We start from the raw sequence: 18592 nt of genomic DNA, 5'->3' as shown, positions 1-18592 counted from the left end.
ATAGATATAAATGAAATAAAAAATGCTGCTTAGAAAAAAGATCTTTTAGTCAAGGCTAAATTTTTCTTGTAACATCTCATATGAAAGAGTTGATTAAAAAGTTTGTGCATCCTCAGATGTATATTGTCACCCTTTGAAGCAGTGGGCAGGAAAAAAACAAAATTTGACAAATGACAAATGATAATTGTCTGTTCAGATGGAAGTTTTATTGCTATCATTGATTGTTTACTTTTTCAAGGAAGGAAATCACTTTGAAATTGCTTTGTTTTTATGTCAAAACAGCTTTTGAAGCAAAAAACATTACACAATACAATTGGACCACGAGATAACTAACATTGGGCATAATTTGTTATTGCAATTTTTTGTGTTTTTGCTGTCAGATAATGAGTTTATTTTTTGAAAAATAAGTTCATCATAAAATGCTTGATACAAAAGTTCATATAAAATTACTTTATACAGACTAAATGGTTACTCACTCGTTCTTTTTCTCTATTGGGCAATTTAAAAATCAGCTTGCACTATAATCTGGAAAAAATTGGTGTATTCAATTTTTTTGTTATTTTGAGAAACTTTTAATTTATTCAAAAGAATGCGAAAAAAATGTAATTTACTTTAAAATTCAGCTCTATCAAACTTCAACTTAGTATCATTTTTGGGCACTATTTTATAGGAATGGTTTTTTAAATTAAATTTCAGCAAGTGAGTTAGCTGTGAGCAATGTTGAAATTACTCAGAGCCGTAATCTTTACCAAAGTTTCCAATTTTATGTTTCAGGACCCACTTTCGAAATGGAGCCTTATTCCCAAAATTCTTCCATTTTCAATTTTCTAACCAACACTCCTTTATCACTTGGTTATACTGGTCTTCTCGTAATTGAACTGGATCAAACAGAATCATCGAATTATGCCAAAGATTACGTGGAATCCGACTGTCCAGGAATCGCCCCCAGTTGTGGCCCCTCCTGCCTTCGACGGCAACCCGATTGCTGACCTCCCTACCTTGATTCCAACCCCTCCGGTGGGCAAAGTTCAAACCCTGACAGACCCAATAGATTTTTGTTCAGGGAATCATGATATCATCAGGCTTCAAGGTTGGAAACATTTTGGTAAACGACCTTCAAATTTGCAAAAATAACTACATTAGCCTCGGTTCTGGACCCGCAGACGAACTCTCAAACCCAGATGACCTTGATAACCTCGTTCAATCGACGGTCATTGCGGCTGGTGTGATTGAAGTTGACCTTTTTCCTTACCCAAATGATGGAATTAGTTATACCATCAATTTCGCAGAGCTGAGTGCTGAAGATTTGGTCAACATGTCGAAAATTGATCCGTTTTTTAACCCAACTTGGGCAATGACGATTGATTGGATTGTGCTGGAAGTGTTACATTTGGCCTGGACGAAACTCGTGGCAACATAATGCAAATGGCGGTTGCTTGTGATTTTGTGTTCAAAACTCTGGCTGGCGAAGTTGAGAAATGCATTCTTGCTCTGCAGTACCGGTCATTGATGGATGTTGTCCAAACTGGGGATACAAATGTTTACATGACAGTGGGAATAAACGGACCGGGAGGTGGTTAGTACACTTGGTCTAATTGGTTACTTGACAATTTACCCAATGCCATTATACCCAACCTGCCAAAATACCCAATGTCATTTTACCCAATTCCCTTTGATCTTTTCATTCAATAATCCGATTACAAATTAGCAATCGCTAGTACAAGGATCTTTTAACATGCTTAAGCGGACATTATAACTATTTGATTTTCGCATCTATCAAGCTTGAATTTTTGTTTAAGTACTTCAAGAATGATATGCTGTAGTTAGGTTAGTTAGAGTTAGATAAACTACCCCTATTACAGAAGACTGAACAAAAACGACGTAAGAAATGCACGGTATCTTCGATTTTCAACGAAAGATATCCTCGGTATGTTCGTTTTGTTCCGTATATTTTGTCTGTCTTAAAAAAAATCATCAAATTCTTCCATACAAATTTCTGAGTTCTTTTGTTTATAAGATAGTCAGATGTTTCAACATAGCTCTAGGAGACAATGTTTTCATAAAATGAGGCTCTTTCGTGTTCAGCTAATTAAATAAATAGCTGAACAAAGATTAATTTTTTGCTCGTTTTTAGTTAAAAATTTAACAGACTTCTTGGACACTGATGGGGAAATAGTTCATTAAATCACCCTCATTGAGTCCTCGATATGAGCGTGAGAATTCAGGAACACAAGTCATTTTCTCATGATTTTCTGTGGTTTACAAAGAGTTGGTATAAACTTGAAACACAACGATGTTAGAAAGATGAAAGACTACGGTTTTTTACAGACTAACCCCCCGCCCCAAGAAAAGATGTAAGATTGGGGGGGGGGTGTAATTTTAGGGGGTTTGATAATGAGGGTATAGAGCGAGTAATAGGGGAATATTTAGAACCCCCAACATTTAGAACCCCCAATTTTGTAACCCCCAACATTACCATCTAAAAAGATGTAAGATCAAGGGGGTTAATTTTAAGGGGGTGAGGCGATGTAAGATAAGGGGGTAATAGGGATAATGGGGAGTAGATTCATATAGATGGACCGACAAGAATTGGGCAAGCATTGACAGTTTGGAGGTTAAGGAGAATCGATTGAAGTTACTCGGGTTCAGGATTGCCAGTCTTCGAGTTAGGGCTATGACAATGTAAATTTAGGGCTTCCAAAGGCGATGCGCCCAATGCCCAATTACCCCCTACTCTTGCACCATTTCACCCCCCCCCCCCCATAACCCCCCAACAGATGTACGATTTTTAAGGGGAATTTGATAGAAAAATATTCCCCCGATTAGCCCCCTAATATCACATTCTCTTCGGGGTAACAATTTGACACGGGTTATGCAATTCAACTATTGAAAAATGTTTACAATTTCAAGTGAACATCCCTTCATACAATCAAGAGAGATGGAATTTTACTTCAAGATTTCGATAATATTATAGTATTATAATATATTATATTTTTTAATATTTTAGTAATAATATTATACAGCATAATTTATAAAATGTGTACTGAAAACGACAAAAAAACAGGCTCGCAATGAGGCAAAAACACACCTGAATACATTCAAAAATGGTGAATTGAAGCACGTGCAAAAAGGACTAGAAAGGGTCTAACATCTACGAGCAATACATTTGGATTTTTATCAAAACAAATTGCAAATATGAGAATTAGGTTTTTCACCGCGATGGTAGAATATAATTGCTTCTGGAAAATTCTAAGATAAATCCTAAGATAAATTCAAAACAAACTGCAGTTGCATGCACACGAACAAAGACTAGACATGTTTATTTATCCCGCAAGTGTTTTGTCGCATAGCAACAATTGAAAAGAGATTAGAGTCAATGAAAAAATGTTTTCACCAATTTGGGGAAAAAAGGCGTCTTTGAGTACTTCTTGTACATATTTGTGGAAAAAAATTGTGCAACCAGATTCAAAAGTCAGGAAAACTATTTTGCCCGTTAAGGTTCAATTTTTTAAGGCAAAGAACGTCATTTAAATATCCAAAACGCTTCACAAATATTTTTAAAACAATCAAGAACCGACTTGTTATCTTTTCACAATAAAATCAACCGTTGTTTCCGACCCAAAGCAGCTTTCCAGCTTGCATCGTTTTTTTCCAAGGTAAACTGAAAAATTTTGACTACAGAAAAATGAAGCATTTTTTTCTTTTTATTATTGTTTCTAACGCTAATTTTTAAAATAATTTCTAGAGGTAAACTTTTTTGTTGTCAACATACACCTGTTACCCAAAATGACATCACTTTCTCCAACATTTCCCTCTTTTTTAAATTTTTTTGAATTCGCATAACAATTGATTTTCTACAAATACCGCAAAAACTGTTGGAATGAATAGCTCCGACAGCTGTGTACTATCGCAAAAGTTGTCTACTTTGTTGCCGACCTAACTATGAAAAGCAATATATTCACTGTGTAAAATTTACTAGCACATTTATTATGTTTCACAACCGAATAATTTGAGATCTTTAGATGGCTTCATTTTTTTCAATTTTAAGAAAAATTTATTTTTAGAGAGAAGCAAATAGGGTGTTTGTATGGGCGATCACTGCAATGTGATTGTAGCTAAACATTTGAGATCTAGCTTGAATTGTATATTAATTTGGGTCAATGTGTCGTTATTTTGGATTAATTCTATTGTATTTTGTTTTTTTTTCAGAAATTTTTCATCATGTGAATACCAGATAGTATTCATTAATTGCTCTCAATTAAAGTTTGTAGTTAATTGCTCTCAAACGAAATTTGTAATAATTATATTAGTCCTCTTGCTATTTTTAATGCAATTTTTCGCTTGACCGATTTTTCGTCCGACCTATTTGAATTTTCGTCCTGAAAAACGGGATAGACAGGTAGCGCTCAGTGGGCATTAGGTGCTATTAAAGATTTTCAGCTCACTAGTCTCCAATTATGCGATTCACATATACTGTTATGCAGATTTATACTTATGGTGTGAAGGGCGGTACTTAGAGGTTGAAGAAAGCCTCCCCTCCCCCCAACCCCCCCCCCCCACATGCGTATAAGCATTACTCAAAAAGATAGCTAACAGTGATACATTTTCTTTCGGTCTTAAATATACGATCGTTTCAATAGATTTTGTGTACTTTTCATTGATATCGGTGTGAAAACAATTTTAATATCTACTGAAAGTTGGTTTCATAAAAACCCTCCTGCATCTCAGCCTTAGCAAATGTATAACTGAGAATACAGCGACCCTAACCTCACCACCCGTGTCGTTCATCACGAATTAAGTATTGTTTGTACTGCAAATAGCTGTCTGCTGATAATTCTATAATTGAAAAATAGACCTCAATCGCTCATAACTGACTAATTTAAATCGTGCTGGAGAGGGGGGAGAGGGAGTAGCATGATTAATTGGAAAATAAATCAATCGATTATATGTTCTATTGGCAGTACAATGAACCATTTCCTACATTTTTGTTAAAACATGTGAATACCGAATGGTATTCATTAATTGCTCTCAAAGTTTGTAGTTAATTCCTCTCAAACGAATTTTTTAGTAATTATATTAGTCCTCTTGATGTTTTTAATGCGATTTTTTCGCTTGACGGATTTTATGTCTGACTCATTTGACTTTTCGTCCTCAAAAACGGGACAGACAGGTAGCGCTCAGCGGGCATTAGGTGCTCTTAGCGACTTTCAGCTCACTAGTCTCCAATTATGCGATTCACGGATACTGTTTTGCAGATTTATACTTATGGTGTGAAGGGCGGTACTTAAAGGTTGAAGAAACCCTCCGCTCCCAACCACTATTTCCCCCGCCCCACTGTTGCCCCTCCCTCCATCAGCTCCCCGGTGCACCTCCTCCCCCTCCCGTGGCTAGCTACTGACAAAGCCAACAGCTCGCCGTTTGTTTGGGAGCAATTCGCCCGACGTTAGTCGGATATGTGGGTTAATTGATTGTGTTTCAGCAAATAAATGGATTCACCCTAGCTCCGGAAAACCAACCATAGCGACAGAGTTGTTGAACGGGAACTGGAACCAGTTCTCAGAGAACCCATCAGTCGGGCAATGGCTTTATCAGCTGGACCAAACTGGATCAGGGACATGATTCCTTGTTTTGAAAAAAGCGCCAAAAAGTAATGGGAGCTTATCCGTTTGTACCCCCCCCCAGTACTTTATGCGCCCCCCAGTAACAGAGCACGTGCCATTACATAGTAAATCATCATGTAAAAATATGGCACGTGCGTATGGGGGCGTGCAAATAATATGCGCCCACTAAGATGAGGGGGCACAAACGGAAAAAATCCAAATAATGGGTAGATGGTAGCTCCAGCGTATAAACATTACTCAAAAAGATAACTATCAGTGACACATTTTCTCTCGGTCTTAATTATACGATCGTTTCAATAGATTTTGCGTACTTTTCATTGATATGGGTGTGAAAACCATTTTGATACAATTGAAAGTTGGTTTCATAAAAACCTTCCTGCTTCTCGGCCTTAGCAAATGTATAACTAAGAATACAGCGACCCTAACCTCTCACCCCCCCCCCTCTCCAGCGTGTCGTTCATCACGAATTAAGTATTGTTTGTACTGCACATAGCTGTCTGCGGATAATTCTATAATTTAAAAATAGATCGCGGAAGCGATCAAAACTTACTAGTATTTGAAGTCCTGTTGGAGGGGGGGGGGGGGGGTAGCATGATTAATTGAAAAATCAATTAGTCGATTAAATGTCCTATTGCCTGCACAAGGAACCATTTCCTACTTTTTTGTGGAAACAGGACCAGTTGTGATGGAATACACCCCATCTGACTGTACCTCACAACCACCACGATGTCAGGCCACAGAAAGTATGTTATTGTTCAATTCTGTTTCCTTGCATACTCCCCCCCCCCCCACCCGACCACCTCAAGGGGCGTTTATGACCCACTCCCTGGTTACACTGTTGAAATGAAACTGAAAATTTACTACTAATTGTACGGCGCCTTAGAATATTTACAAAACTTAATTACGCGTTTTCCCTGCTTCAAAAACTTAAGTAATTGTTTGAAAACAAAAAAAATAATTTAATAGTATGGTATTTAATTGATTTGCCTACTGTTAATTATCAACTTATAAATACTGTAATGAACCAAACTGGCAGCGTGTAACATCGTATGATTTTGGTAGAATTTTAAAACTAATTGTGATATTTTTTTTGCTTCCTAGTCGAAAGTTTTCGAGCAGAAAGAAGAGATTGCACGATAGCTTTCAAAATGATTTTCATACTAATTGTGATTGATGTAAATTCAGTCACTGAATCATTCAGTGGTAAAACAAATCGTGCACTTTTAACAGGCAGCTCAACGTCAGTGACAACTACATCATCGTCAACAACTTCATCATCAACATTGTCAACAACTTCGTCAACAACATCATCGTCTACAACTCCATCAACAACAACATCAACAACCTCGTCAACAACATCATCTTCAACACCATCAACAACCTCGTCAACAACATCATCGTCTACAACTCCATCAACAACCTCGTCAACAACATCATCGTCGGCACCATCAACAACCTCGTCAACAACATCATCGTCTACAACTCCATCAACAACACCATCAACAACCTCGTCAACAACATCATCGTCTACAACTCCATCAACAACACCATCAACAAACTCGTCAACAACATCATCGTCAACAGCATCAACAACCTCGTCAACAACATCATCGTCTACAACTCCATCAACAACATCAACAACCTCGTCAACAACATCATCGTCGACACCATCAACAACCTCGTCAACAACATCATCGTCTACAACTCTATCAACAACACCATCAAAAACCTCCTCAACAACATCATCGTCTACAACTCCATCAACAACACCATCAACAACCTCGTCAACAACATCATCGTCAACAGCATCCACAACCTCGTCAACAACATCATCGTCTACAACTCCATCAACAACATCAACAACCTCGTCAACAACATCATCGTCAACACCATCAACAACCTCGTCAACAACATCATCGTCTACAACTCCATCAACAACACCATCAACAACCTTGTCAACAACATCATCGTCTACAACTCCATCAACAACACCATCAACAACCTCGTCAACAACATCACCGTCAACAGCATCAAAAACCTCGTCAACATCATCGTCTACAACTCCATTAACAACACCATCAACAACCTCGTCAACAACATCATCCTCAACACCATCAGCAACCTCGTCAACAACATTATCGTCTACAACTCCGTCAACAACATCAACAACAACCTCATTAATAACACCATTGTCAACACCATCAACAACCTCGTCAACAACATCATCGTCTGCAACTCCATCAACAACACCATCAACAACCTCGTCAACAAAATCATCGTCTACAACTCCATCAACAACACCATCAACAACCTCGTCAACAACATCATCGTCAACAGCATCAACAACCTTATCAACAACATCATCGTCTACAAATCCATCAACAACACCATCAACAACCTCGTCAACAACATCATCGTCAACAGCATCAACAACCTCGTCAACAACATCATCGTCTACAACTTCATCAACAACACCATCAACAACCTCATCAACAACACCATTGTCAACACCATCAACAACCTCGTCAACAACATCATCGTCTACAACTTCATCAACAACATCGTCAACAACCCAGTCAACAATATCATCGTCAACACCATCAACAACCTCGTCAACAACATCATCGTCTGCAACTCCATCAACAACACCATCAACAACCTCGTCAACAAAATCATCGTCTACAACTCCATCAACAACACCATCAACAACCTCGTCAACAACATCATCGTCAACAGCATCAACAACCTTATCAACAACATCATCGTCTACAAATCCATCAACAACACCATCAACAACCTCGTCAACAACATCATCGTCAACAGCATCAACAACCTCGTCAACAACATCATCGTCTACAACTTCATCAACAACACCATCAACAACCTCATCAACAACACCATTGTCAACACCATCAACAACCTCGTCAACAACATCATCGTCTACAACTTCATCAACAACATCGTCAACAACCCAGTCAACAATATCATCGTCAACACCATCAACAACCTCGTCAACAACATCATCGTCGACACCATCAACAACCTCGTCAACAACATCATCGTCTACAACTCTATCAACAACACCATCAAAAACCTCCTCAACAACATCATCGTCTACAACTCCATCAACAACACCATCAACAACCTCGTCAACAACATCATCGTCAACAGCATCCACAACCTCGTCAACAACATCATCGTCTACAACTCCATCAACAACATCAACAACCTCGTCAACAACATCATCGTCAACACCATCAACAACCTCGTCAACAACATCATCGTCTACAACTCCATCAACAACACCATCAACAACCTTGTCAACAACATCATCGTCTACAACTCCATCAACAACACCATCAACAACCTCGTCAACAACATCACCGTCAACAGCATCAAAAACCTCGTCAACATCATCGTCTACAACTCCATTAACAACACCATCAACAACCTCGTCAACAACATCATCCTCAACACCATCAGCAACCTCGTCAACAACATTATCGTCTACAACTCCGTCAACAACATCAACAACAACCTCATTAATAACACCATTGTCAACACCATCAACAACCTCGTCAACAACATCATCGTCTGCAACTCCATCAACAACACCATCAACAACCTCGTCAACAAAATCATCGTCTACAACTCCATCAACAACACCATCAACAACCTCGTCAACAACATCATCGTCAACAGCATCAACAACCTTATCAACAACATCATCGTCTACAAATCCATCAACAACACCATCAACAACCTCGTCAACAACATCATCGTCAACAGCATCAACAACCTCGTCAACAACATCATCGTCTACAACTTCATCAACAACACCATCAACAACCTCATCAACAACACCATTGTCAACACCATCAACAACCTCGTCAACAACATCATCGTCTACAACTTCATCAACAACATCGTCAACAACCCAGTCAACAATATCATCGTCAACACCATCAACAACCTCGTTAACAACATCATGGTCTACAACTCCATCAACAACACTATTAAAAACCTCGTCAACAACGTCATCGTCAGCACCATCAACAACCTCGTCAACAACATCATCGCCTACAACTTCATCAACAACACCATCAACAACCTCGTCAACAACCTCATGGTCTACAACTTCATCAAAAACACCATCAACAACGTGGTCAACAAAATCATCGTCAACACCATCAACGACTTCGTCAACAACATCATCGTCTACAACTTCATCAACAACACTATCAACAACCTCGTCAACAACATCATCGTCTACAACCTCACCAACAACATCGTCAACAATTTCAACGTCGTCAACAACCACAACCTCACGGACAACAAACGTAGCAACGGAGGGCATTTCTTCCGAACTCGTCGATGGTCTGTTGTCAAGTAATGGGCCGGGAATCGACAATGTCATTTTAGAGGATGAGACTTCAATTTGCGAACAATCTGATTTCGCTATAAATCTGGATGGCAGAGCATCCTCAACGTTCAGAGTTCTTGGAGGTGGAGCTACAATTTTTAACTGCGATTCAAGTGATTTTTATACAATATCGGGACTATCAGATAACCCTTCGAACATACAGAGGAAGAAACGTCAAAGCAGCTCTCTGATACCTGGATCCGCACTCTATCGCGAATTCATCGCTTCAGATTTCGCACTATTTGATGACATAACAGATGATTTAACGTTTACAGCTGATTCGGGGTTAGTTTTCACGTGGTACCAAATAAGCAGCTGTTCTGATCCTAACAAGAATAATACGTTTCAACTGTTGATTGGATGTGATCAGGACTACGATGGAACTGGGTCAAAAAGGTGCGCATTTGCGTTGAAATTCGCTGATATTGGATGTATACAAGACGACAACGGAAATTATTTGTTTAGTGGGATTATGGGTCCTAACAATAGTTAGTACATGCATCAATTTATGCATCTTTTGTTCCAGATTTCAACATATGCGGCGTGACTTCACAAATTGATCCTAACTTTTTTGAAAAGAAATAACAAGAGAATCGCAATCAGACGTAAAATAGTTAAATTGGTCTTTTATTGTGGGTCAAAATAGGGTACAATAGAGTACAATAGAGTTTCAATAATTACTGACACTTGTGTACACAGAAATTTTTTAGGCTTAAAAAATACATGTTTAAAAACATTTTGAGCAGAAGTCAAATGAGATTTTGGAAAATGCACGTCGAAAAGTCTGGAATTAAATTCACTACTTTCTTGTAAATGTTTTTTATCCTGAGTGATCGTAACATTTGTTGAAATTGATCAACATTGAAAAGAATTTGTTTTGTGTGAAAAACATTTTATTTGATTAATGGTTTCTTGAGAACAATCAATAGTAGTCCAATTTTGATTTTCACTTTCAGAACTAAAAGAAACAACAGATGAAACGTTTGCGTGTCATTAAATAGACGCGACAAAATATAAAATTTTCAGAAGATATTACTGGTGGCGAAAATAAAAATAATGAAATTTTATACATTCAATCAACATAAATTTGACATAGCCCGTTTCTAATAACTATATTCTGCCGCATGTCGCCATGCCTCGCGGGCTACGGCCATGCCTCAGGAGCTCATGGGACTCTATATAAATCTGTCAAAACCAAACGTGAAGTTTGATAATATCAAAAGCCATTTTTTCGCGGGCCGATGTTTTGTCGAAAAATAATGTAAGAATTGAGGTGAATAGCGTTGAAAAAAAATTCACCGCAAAGCGCCCGCATCTTTTTGCGACGAATGCAGTGAAAGCGGCTTTTTTAAATAAAATTTGCGGTGTTTAGCGGTAAAAACTTTTATTTTACCCGCATTCACCGGTTTTCTCATAGAAAAGATATCTGCCGTACACGGGCCCGATCCTCTCAGCTCCTGCATTTCAACAACTTATTATTTCACTGTGCCCTCTGTCACCTACTTCAAACATATTTCTTGTGATATGATTACGTGATGAAAAACAAATGCAACGAAATTTTGTAAGATATGCGGTTTTCAGAAGTGATTATTTTTGTTTTTACCATTTAAAACTAAATATTTCACCACTTAAAACCGGGAATGCGCAAAAAACAGATACAGTGGTTTTAAGCGGTGATTTTTTTCTAAAATTTAGGATTCTAGGTGAACTTTTTTCAACCAGGGTTCAACTTAGCGCAGTTTCTGAGCAAATCTCTTTTGGAGACTGCACTTTATTTTGAAATATGTGAAGTTTGTTGTATGAATTATGAAACAACGAATCAGAAAACAGTATTGCCTTTTCTAAATTATGTTTGGCCAGCATCATTTTTTATTTTGATTCGTTTGCTTTTTCTGTTATTGCCAGACTACATACTCCTCTAAAGCAAAACAAAGCGCCACAAAAAATACAGTTTAGTTGAGTGAACAGTCATAGATTTTATAACACTTTACGACAGCTACGGATAATAAAAAGGCATAAAACAGATAAAGCATAATTTCAAAATGTTTGCATCAACTGCCATAGCAATACCAAGTGCGGATTAAGTAAAAGAATTGAAAATAAGCACTAAGACAGCAGTTGCATTAATTTGGTTTCAAAATTTAATCTGCAGAATCTATTTAAGAAAATTAAGATTCAATTCGATTCTGAATGAAAATACTGTCACTCTTCTCCAAAAAGACCCAAAGTGTGCTTTTGCGGACGTATACATATATCATGCACATTGGTGAGCCAAGAGACAATAATTTCAAGTAGAATCTTTTGAGACTGACTAGCACCCAAAACTCTATCGGAACTTCCTAAAGATTTGTTTGGTGGTTCGTCTACCTCTTGGCAGTTTTTCTTTCTCTCCCCAAAAAGGTGCCATCTCGGCTGTTAAAAAGGTCCGCAAGTATTTGTCCGCACTAATTCAAACTAGTTCAATCAGTCTATCCGGAATTATCACACTCCCTTCAGTTCCCTTCAAAGCCCCAATAACTCTAAAAGTTTTGCCTCACAGTAGCTATACTACTAGCCGGAAAACTATAATCTTTGCAACCAAAAATTTTGAATAACTTAATTAATTCGAAAATGTACTCATTCACAAAGAACTCAATCAAAAACTGCAATTTTCTCTCACAGCGAATCAAATGCTCTTCTCCCGTGTTTTTTCTCTCTTTCTCTCTCTTCTGCTCTTGCTTGTTCTCGCACTCGTTCACGTTCTCCGGACTGTTGGTCATTTACTTAAGGGTAATCAAACTTATCGGTCTTTATCAGCCATAGCTTGTTGTTTCATCTCGATTATATTGAGGTAGCTTATAAGTGCAATTGCGGGCATAAAAGTTTAGTCACAGATGGAACCTTTTTTGAAGAAAATGACTGCTCACCGAATTTAATTTTGAAACTCGTTTTTACATTTTCAGATCGTGGCAAAATTCATGTTGCATGATTCAAAATACATCCGCAAAAACATGCATACTTGGTTTGAATCTTTCAAGGCTATGGATTTTTGTCTAAATTAGCCCGTTGGTACTTTTTGTTCATGTGGATTGTAAAAGTATTTCTTTATACAATTTTTAATAATTCTCCTTACGAACTCAATGATTTTAGAAACCGAATTTTAAAAAAAGGGAAAAAATTGATCTTCCTCCCACTTTTGCTTAAAAACTGTTTGTCACCGTTTGTACTTTGACAATGAAAACCAAACAAATTGCAAAATTGAGGGTTTAGTGGGATTTTATAGGAAAAATGTGACACTGGTAAAAGTGGTGTTTCTTTCATGAAAGTTTAAAGGAAAATCTTCAGTTATGGTTTCTTTTGTTTGCTTAAAAAAGAGGTAATAAAAAAATTTTTGGTTACCGGACAAAATCTGCTGATTTTTGCATTGCGTTTGAAATTGTCCAAGGATTCACCAGGTGAAACTTAAGCTGCCTGGGCGTTTTAAAGTGAGGTTTTATTGTTTTAAGGGTGGGATCGTGAAAATCAAGACATTTTGTAACATTTGAGTTTCTCTTCAAAAAATTTTTTTTCAAAGAGCCCATCTGTTCTTCTCTGTGCTTCAGTCTCTTCTCAGAAAGACTTCTACATGTATTTTGTCCTTTCTATCAACCCCAATTTTAAACTTGAGTAATAACTTATTAATTCTACTAAAAACTCGTCTTTTAAACATTTGGACCTCTTGATTTTCCATTACTTTTATTGCTGCTTTGTGTAGACAGATTTGATTCATTGCATTGCATGATTTAAAAGAATTATCGTAACATTTTGTTGTTCTAGATAAGGTTTCAAACGGACACTTTGACAGTCACAAACTTCGCTTGATTTAACAAACTGACTGGAACAATTGGAATATATGAACTCCAACGACTATACGGGTTTTGTTCTGGAAACCCAAACTAATCCTGAAAACCATTCCAAAATGATTTACTGGTTGTACTCAAGAATCGCCCACCTTCTTTTGATCTAATATTGTACTACTAAATAAACAATCAGACATAAGAAACTTTTGGCTTTTTTTTCTCCATGCATGTCTATCAGCAGCGATGTTGCTATAGTTAAAATCGTCATCGGGTCTGGCAAATTCATCTACAAAAAATCCCAATCATTGCAGAATTACACCACAAAATTATCAGATTTTAATGACCAAAAAATTTCTGCGATCCAATCATTGGCAAAAAACTGTTAGTGAATCAGATTAATCTATTATTCAACATTCAATTAGTTTTTTTTTGCCGCTTAAAGAGGATCAGAACCTTTTTTTCTCATCCCTGCTGATGGTGTTCATAGGTTGGCAAACAAAAACTCCCTTAGCTTATAAGTTCAATTGCGGGCATAAAAGTTTAGTCACAGATAGAACCGTTTTTTAATGAAGATGACTGCTCAAATTCACCGAAGTTAATTTTAAAACTTGTTTTTACAATTTCAGATCGTGGCAAAATTTATGTTGCATAATTCACAATACATACGCAAAAACATGCATACTGGGTCTGAATCTTTCAAGGCTATGGATTTTTGTCTAAATTAGCCCGTTGGTACTTTTTGTTCAAGTGGATTGTAAAATTATTTCTTTGTACAGTTTTTAATAATTCTCCTTACGAACTCAATGATTTAAAAAACCGAATTTTAAAAAAAGGGAAAAATTTGATCTTCCTCCCACTTTTGCTTGAAAATTGTTTGTCACCGTTTGTACTTTGACAATAAGAACCAAACAAATTGCAAAATTGAGGGTTTAGTTGGATTTTATATGAAAAAATGTGACACTGGTAAAAGTTGTGTTTCTTTCATGAAAATTTAAAAGAAAGTCTTCAGTTATGGTTTCTTTTATTGGTTTTAATAAGAGGTAATAAAACAGTTTTTATTAACTGGCAAAAACCTGCTGTTTTTGCATTGCGTTTGAAATTGTCCAAGGATTCACCAGTTCAAACTTAACCTGCTTGTGAGTTTTAAAGTGAGGTTTTATTGTTTTGAGGGTGGGATCGTGAAACTCAAGACGCTTAATTTTGTAATATTTGAGATTCTCTTCAAAATTTTTTATTCACAGTGCCCATCTGTTCTTCTCGTTGCTTCAGTCTCTTCTCAGAAAGAATTCTACATGTATTTTCTCCTTCCTATTAACCCCAAACTTGAGTAATAACTCATTAATTCTACTAAAAACTCGTCTTTCAAACATTTGGACCTCTTGATTTTCCATTACTTTTATTGCTGCTTTGTGTAGACAGTTTTGATTCATTGCATTGTATGATTTAAAAGAATTATCATAACATTTCGTTGTTCTAGATAAGGTTTCAAACGGACACTTTGACAGTCACAAACTTCGCTTAATTTAACAAACTGACTGGAACAATTGGAATATATGAACTCTAACGATTATACAGGTTTTGTTCTGGAAACCCAAGCTAATCCTGAAAACCATTCCAAAATGATTAACTGGTTGTTCTCAAGAATCGCCAACCTTCTTTTGATCTAAAACTGTACTACTAAATAAACAATCAGACAGAAAAAAATTTTGGCTTATTTTTTTCTCCATATCAGCAGCAATGTTGCTATAGTTAAAATCTTCATCGGGCCTGGCAAATTGATCTACAAAAAATGCCAATCATTGCAGAATTACACCACAAAATTATCAGGTTTTAATGACCAAAAAATTTCTGCGCTCCAATCATTGGCAAAAAAACTGTTAGTGAATCGGAGGAATCTATTACCCAACATACAATTAGTTTTTTTCCCCGCATAAAGAGGCTCAGAACATTTTTTCTCATCCCTGCTGATGGTGTTCATAAGTTTGCAAACAAAAACTTCCTTTGAAGAAACTTTAAAAAAATGACCGAAAAATTCATTTTTTAGGCAACTTTGTTTTTTTCTGTCAAATTTTCCAGTCTTTTTGCTGTCAATTTTGTGTTGATCAAATTAACCAATAGATTTTCTAAAAAAATAGTTAAGAGTTTTCCTCAATCCTGCGTTACTTACAGGAAACACACAATTAATATACACTAACGTGTTTGCTCTTAGTAATTCAATTTTAGCGTTTTGAGAACGATAACGAATCAAAATTGGCTTTGCCTTTCTCTAGGTCTTTCATTTTTCTCTGCAGTAATCAAAGTGTTTTTTAATACGTACAAAAACCTCTGTATTTCATTTTCTGTTTTTTTGACAACTGATGACTTCGCAAAGCAAATTTTGTATTCTTTTAATTAGCATAAACAAACTCAATTGCACTCTAACTTACAACGGTTTGTTCTGCTTGTTCTGTTTGTTTACATAAGAAAAAAGCCCAATATTAGCTCCAAGACATTCAAAACTAACGTATCTTCCAAAAGTTCCGTGTCATATTTCAACCTGCTTGTGTTAACAAACTTCAAACCCCTCCATACTAGACTATTATTCACCCGAACAAAAAGGAAACAATTCTGTCGGTTCTTTGTGTACTATGACGATTTTCATTTCTCAATCGGGGCCTGGCTAATGTTATGAAGCGGCCTACAATACAGTGAACTATTTGAAAAGGTTCTAAATACATCAAAAATGAAATCACTTAACGCCCCGATTACAAAGCAATTGTTACAATGAAAGTAGACGCAAGCTGAAGATGAAAACTTAAGTTATTTATCTGGATTGAGCAAAAGGTTTCCACAAAATAAGATCAAAAGGAGACAAACCAGCCTCCAAGACACTAACAATTTGGTTTTATAAAGGAAAATTTTCAAAATCCTCGTCACCGCTTCACTTATTCTTTCATCCGTGTTTCAAGATTATAACTTTCTCGTAAACTACATTCATCCAATGCAGGTGATTGATTCAGTTGCCACCTCCCATTTAAATATCGTTAATTATATTTTTATAATTAGCACAAACCTTTTCTTGTTCAAATACACCTATTAATTCTCACAACAAGCAACTCAGATAAACCAACTTAAAAATATAAGTTTTCGTCCTGACTCTAACAAATTTCCAACTCCAGTCTACTCCTTGACCTTTGTTTCCGTTTTTGCCACACTCTCCACGAAGAGGGAAACCCTGACCTCTTCACTTTGTTAATCGTCCTTTTCTACTAACTCTTTCCTTTCAAGTAAACGGCCTGCACATTTCAAGGTACTCCAACTCCAGGCTTCTCTGGTCATCGCTCATCTGCACAGAGATGAAGAACCGACTGCACGGGAGCTCTCTCCTGTACTTTTTGTTCTTTTATTGGCCGAATAGGTCATCGACAACTGATTTTGACCAGGAACCAATTACTTACTAAACTCGAGACCAGAGAATTAACTTCCGTTCTTAATCTTGCTGCAATTCTGAACCTGTTTTGAAGTTTCACTTTGTCTTCAGTCATCTGCATTAGCATCTTTTGCGTTATTTAGCAACTGGAACCCTTCATCACTTTCATTTGACAAAAAATATTTGGAGACTCTTTTTCTCAGAACTGCAACTCATCGCCGAAATCACTCATCTATAGAACCGTTCCTTTGGTCTGCAAAAATTGTGCCTCCAATTGTGCTCTGCATTCTGTATAACTTCAGCACTTTTAACATTGGATTTTTTGAACTTTTTGATTTGGCTATTTTGATTTTGGAAAGGAACAATTGAGGCTTCGGAATTAGCAAAAAGTTTTCACTGCAATCTGCTGCTAAAAGTCAATTTGAAACATCCATGATCAAACACGGCTCCCGTATTCTACCTTTCGGTACTTTTTCACCTCTTTCAGCTATGGTTTTCTCTGAGTAGCCTGACTCTCCAACTAACCTCTCAATTAGCAAAGAGGCACTTGGGCAGCGTCACTACCACGTTCATCTCTGCCAGCAAAAAAAGCGTTAAACATCGCCAACTTATCGACCCGTAAATCGTCCAAAACGTTTTCAAAAATTGGCCCTTCAGCCACTTCTTTTTCTGCATTCAAGATCTGATTTTCGGTCATTTTCAAAATTGCTGGCACTAACTGCTGTCGTGAGGTGCCAAAACGGTTTTGCCCTTCTTTTTATTATAGAGATTAATTCACAAAATCCCAAAAATGTAAGTCTTTGTTTCTGTTTTGTCTGCGTCATCAGCTGCGTTTACCTTAGATAACCTTGAGAAAATGTAAATCGGTAACTTTTAAGTTGCTGTGGAATTTGCCTGTTTGCCCTCAACTGTGATTCCACCCGACTCTGCCTTTACAGCCATCTTTCCATAATTTTTGGTTAATTAGCAGTGTGTATCGACATCTGAAGCACTTACCGAAAGCTCCTGTTTGCTGCCACGTTTTACCCCAATTGTTAATGGGTTTGTACTCAACTGACTAGCACTTGCTTATCCTGTACAGTTTTAGTCGTAAATGGACTCGTTAGAACTCCTCTAATTATTGATGATATCCAATATGACATCTGTTTTCAAAAATAGACCCTTCAGCCACTTCTTTTTCTGCATTCAAGATCTGATTTTCGGTCATTTTTAAAATTGTTGGCACTAACTGCTGTCGTGAGGTGCCAAAACGGTTTTGCCCTTCTTTTTATTATAGAGATTACTTCACAAAATCCCAAAAATGTAAGTCTTTGTTTCTGTT

The 18592-nt window shown here is 37.0% G+C and overlaps 1 protein-coding gene across 1 annotated transcript; it reads left to right on the top strand.

Moving 5' to 3' along the window:
• The first annotated feature begins 6293 nt into the window (after positions 1-6293).
• LOC142358051 (uncharacterized) lies at positions 6294-14029 on the top strand. Its single transcript, XM_075409524.1, has 3 exons — positions 6294-6364; positions 6852-10532; positions 13840-14029. The coding sequence occupies exons 1-3, from the start codon at positions 6307-6309 to the stop codon at positions 13887-13889; spliced, it is 3789 nt and encodes a 1262-aa protein (XP_075265639.1). The 5' UTR covers positions 6294-6306; the 3' UTR covers positions 13890-14029.
• Positions 14030-18592: the final 4563 nt, after the last annotated feature.

Source organism: Convolutriloba macropyga, unplaced genomic scaffold (assembly GCF_964194025.1).
Source record: "Convolutriloba macropyga unplaced genomic scaffold, txConMacr16.3 SCAFFOLD_3687, whole genome shotgun sequence".
Taxonomy (NCBI): domain Eukaryota; kingdom Metazoa; phylum Xenacoelomorpha; order Acoela; family Convolutidae; genus Convolutriloba; species Convolutriloba macropyga.
This window is presented reverse-complemented; position numbering and strand designations above follow the sequence as displayed.

Coding starts and splice junctions, on each gene's coding strand:
- LOC142358051 (XM_075409524.1), top strand. CDS start 6,307: ATGGAATACACCCCATCTGACTGTACCTCACAACCACCACGATGTCAG. Junction 6,365..6,851: donor ACGATGTCAGGCCACAGAAA/GTATGTTATTGT, acceptor CACTTTTAACAG/GCAGCTCAACGTCAGTGACA. Junction 10,533..13,839: donor GATTATGGGTCCTAACAATA/GTTAGTACATGC, acceptor TTGTTGTTCTAG/ATAAGGTTTCAAACGGACAC.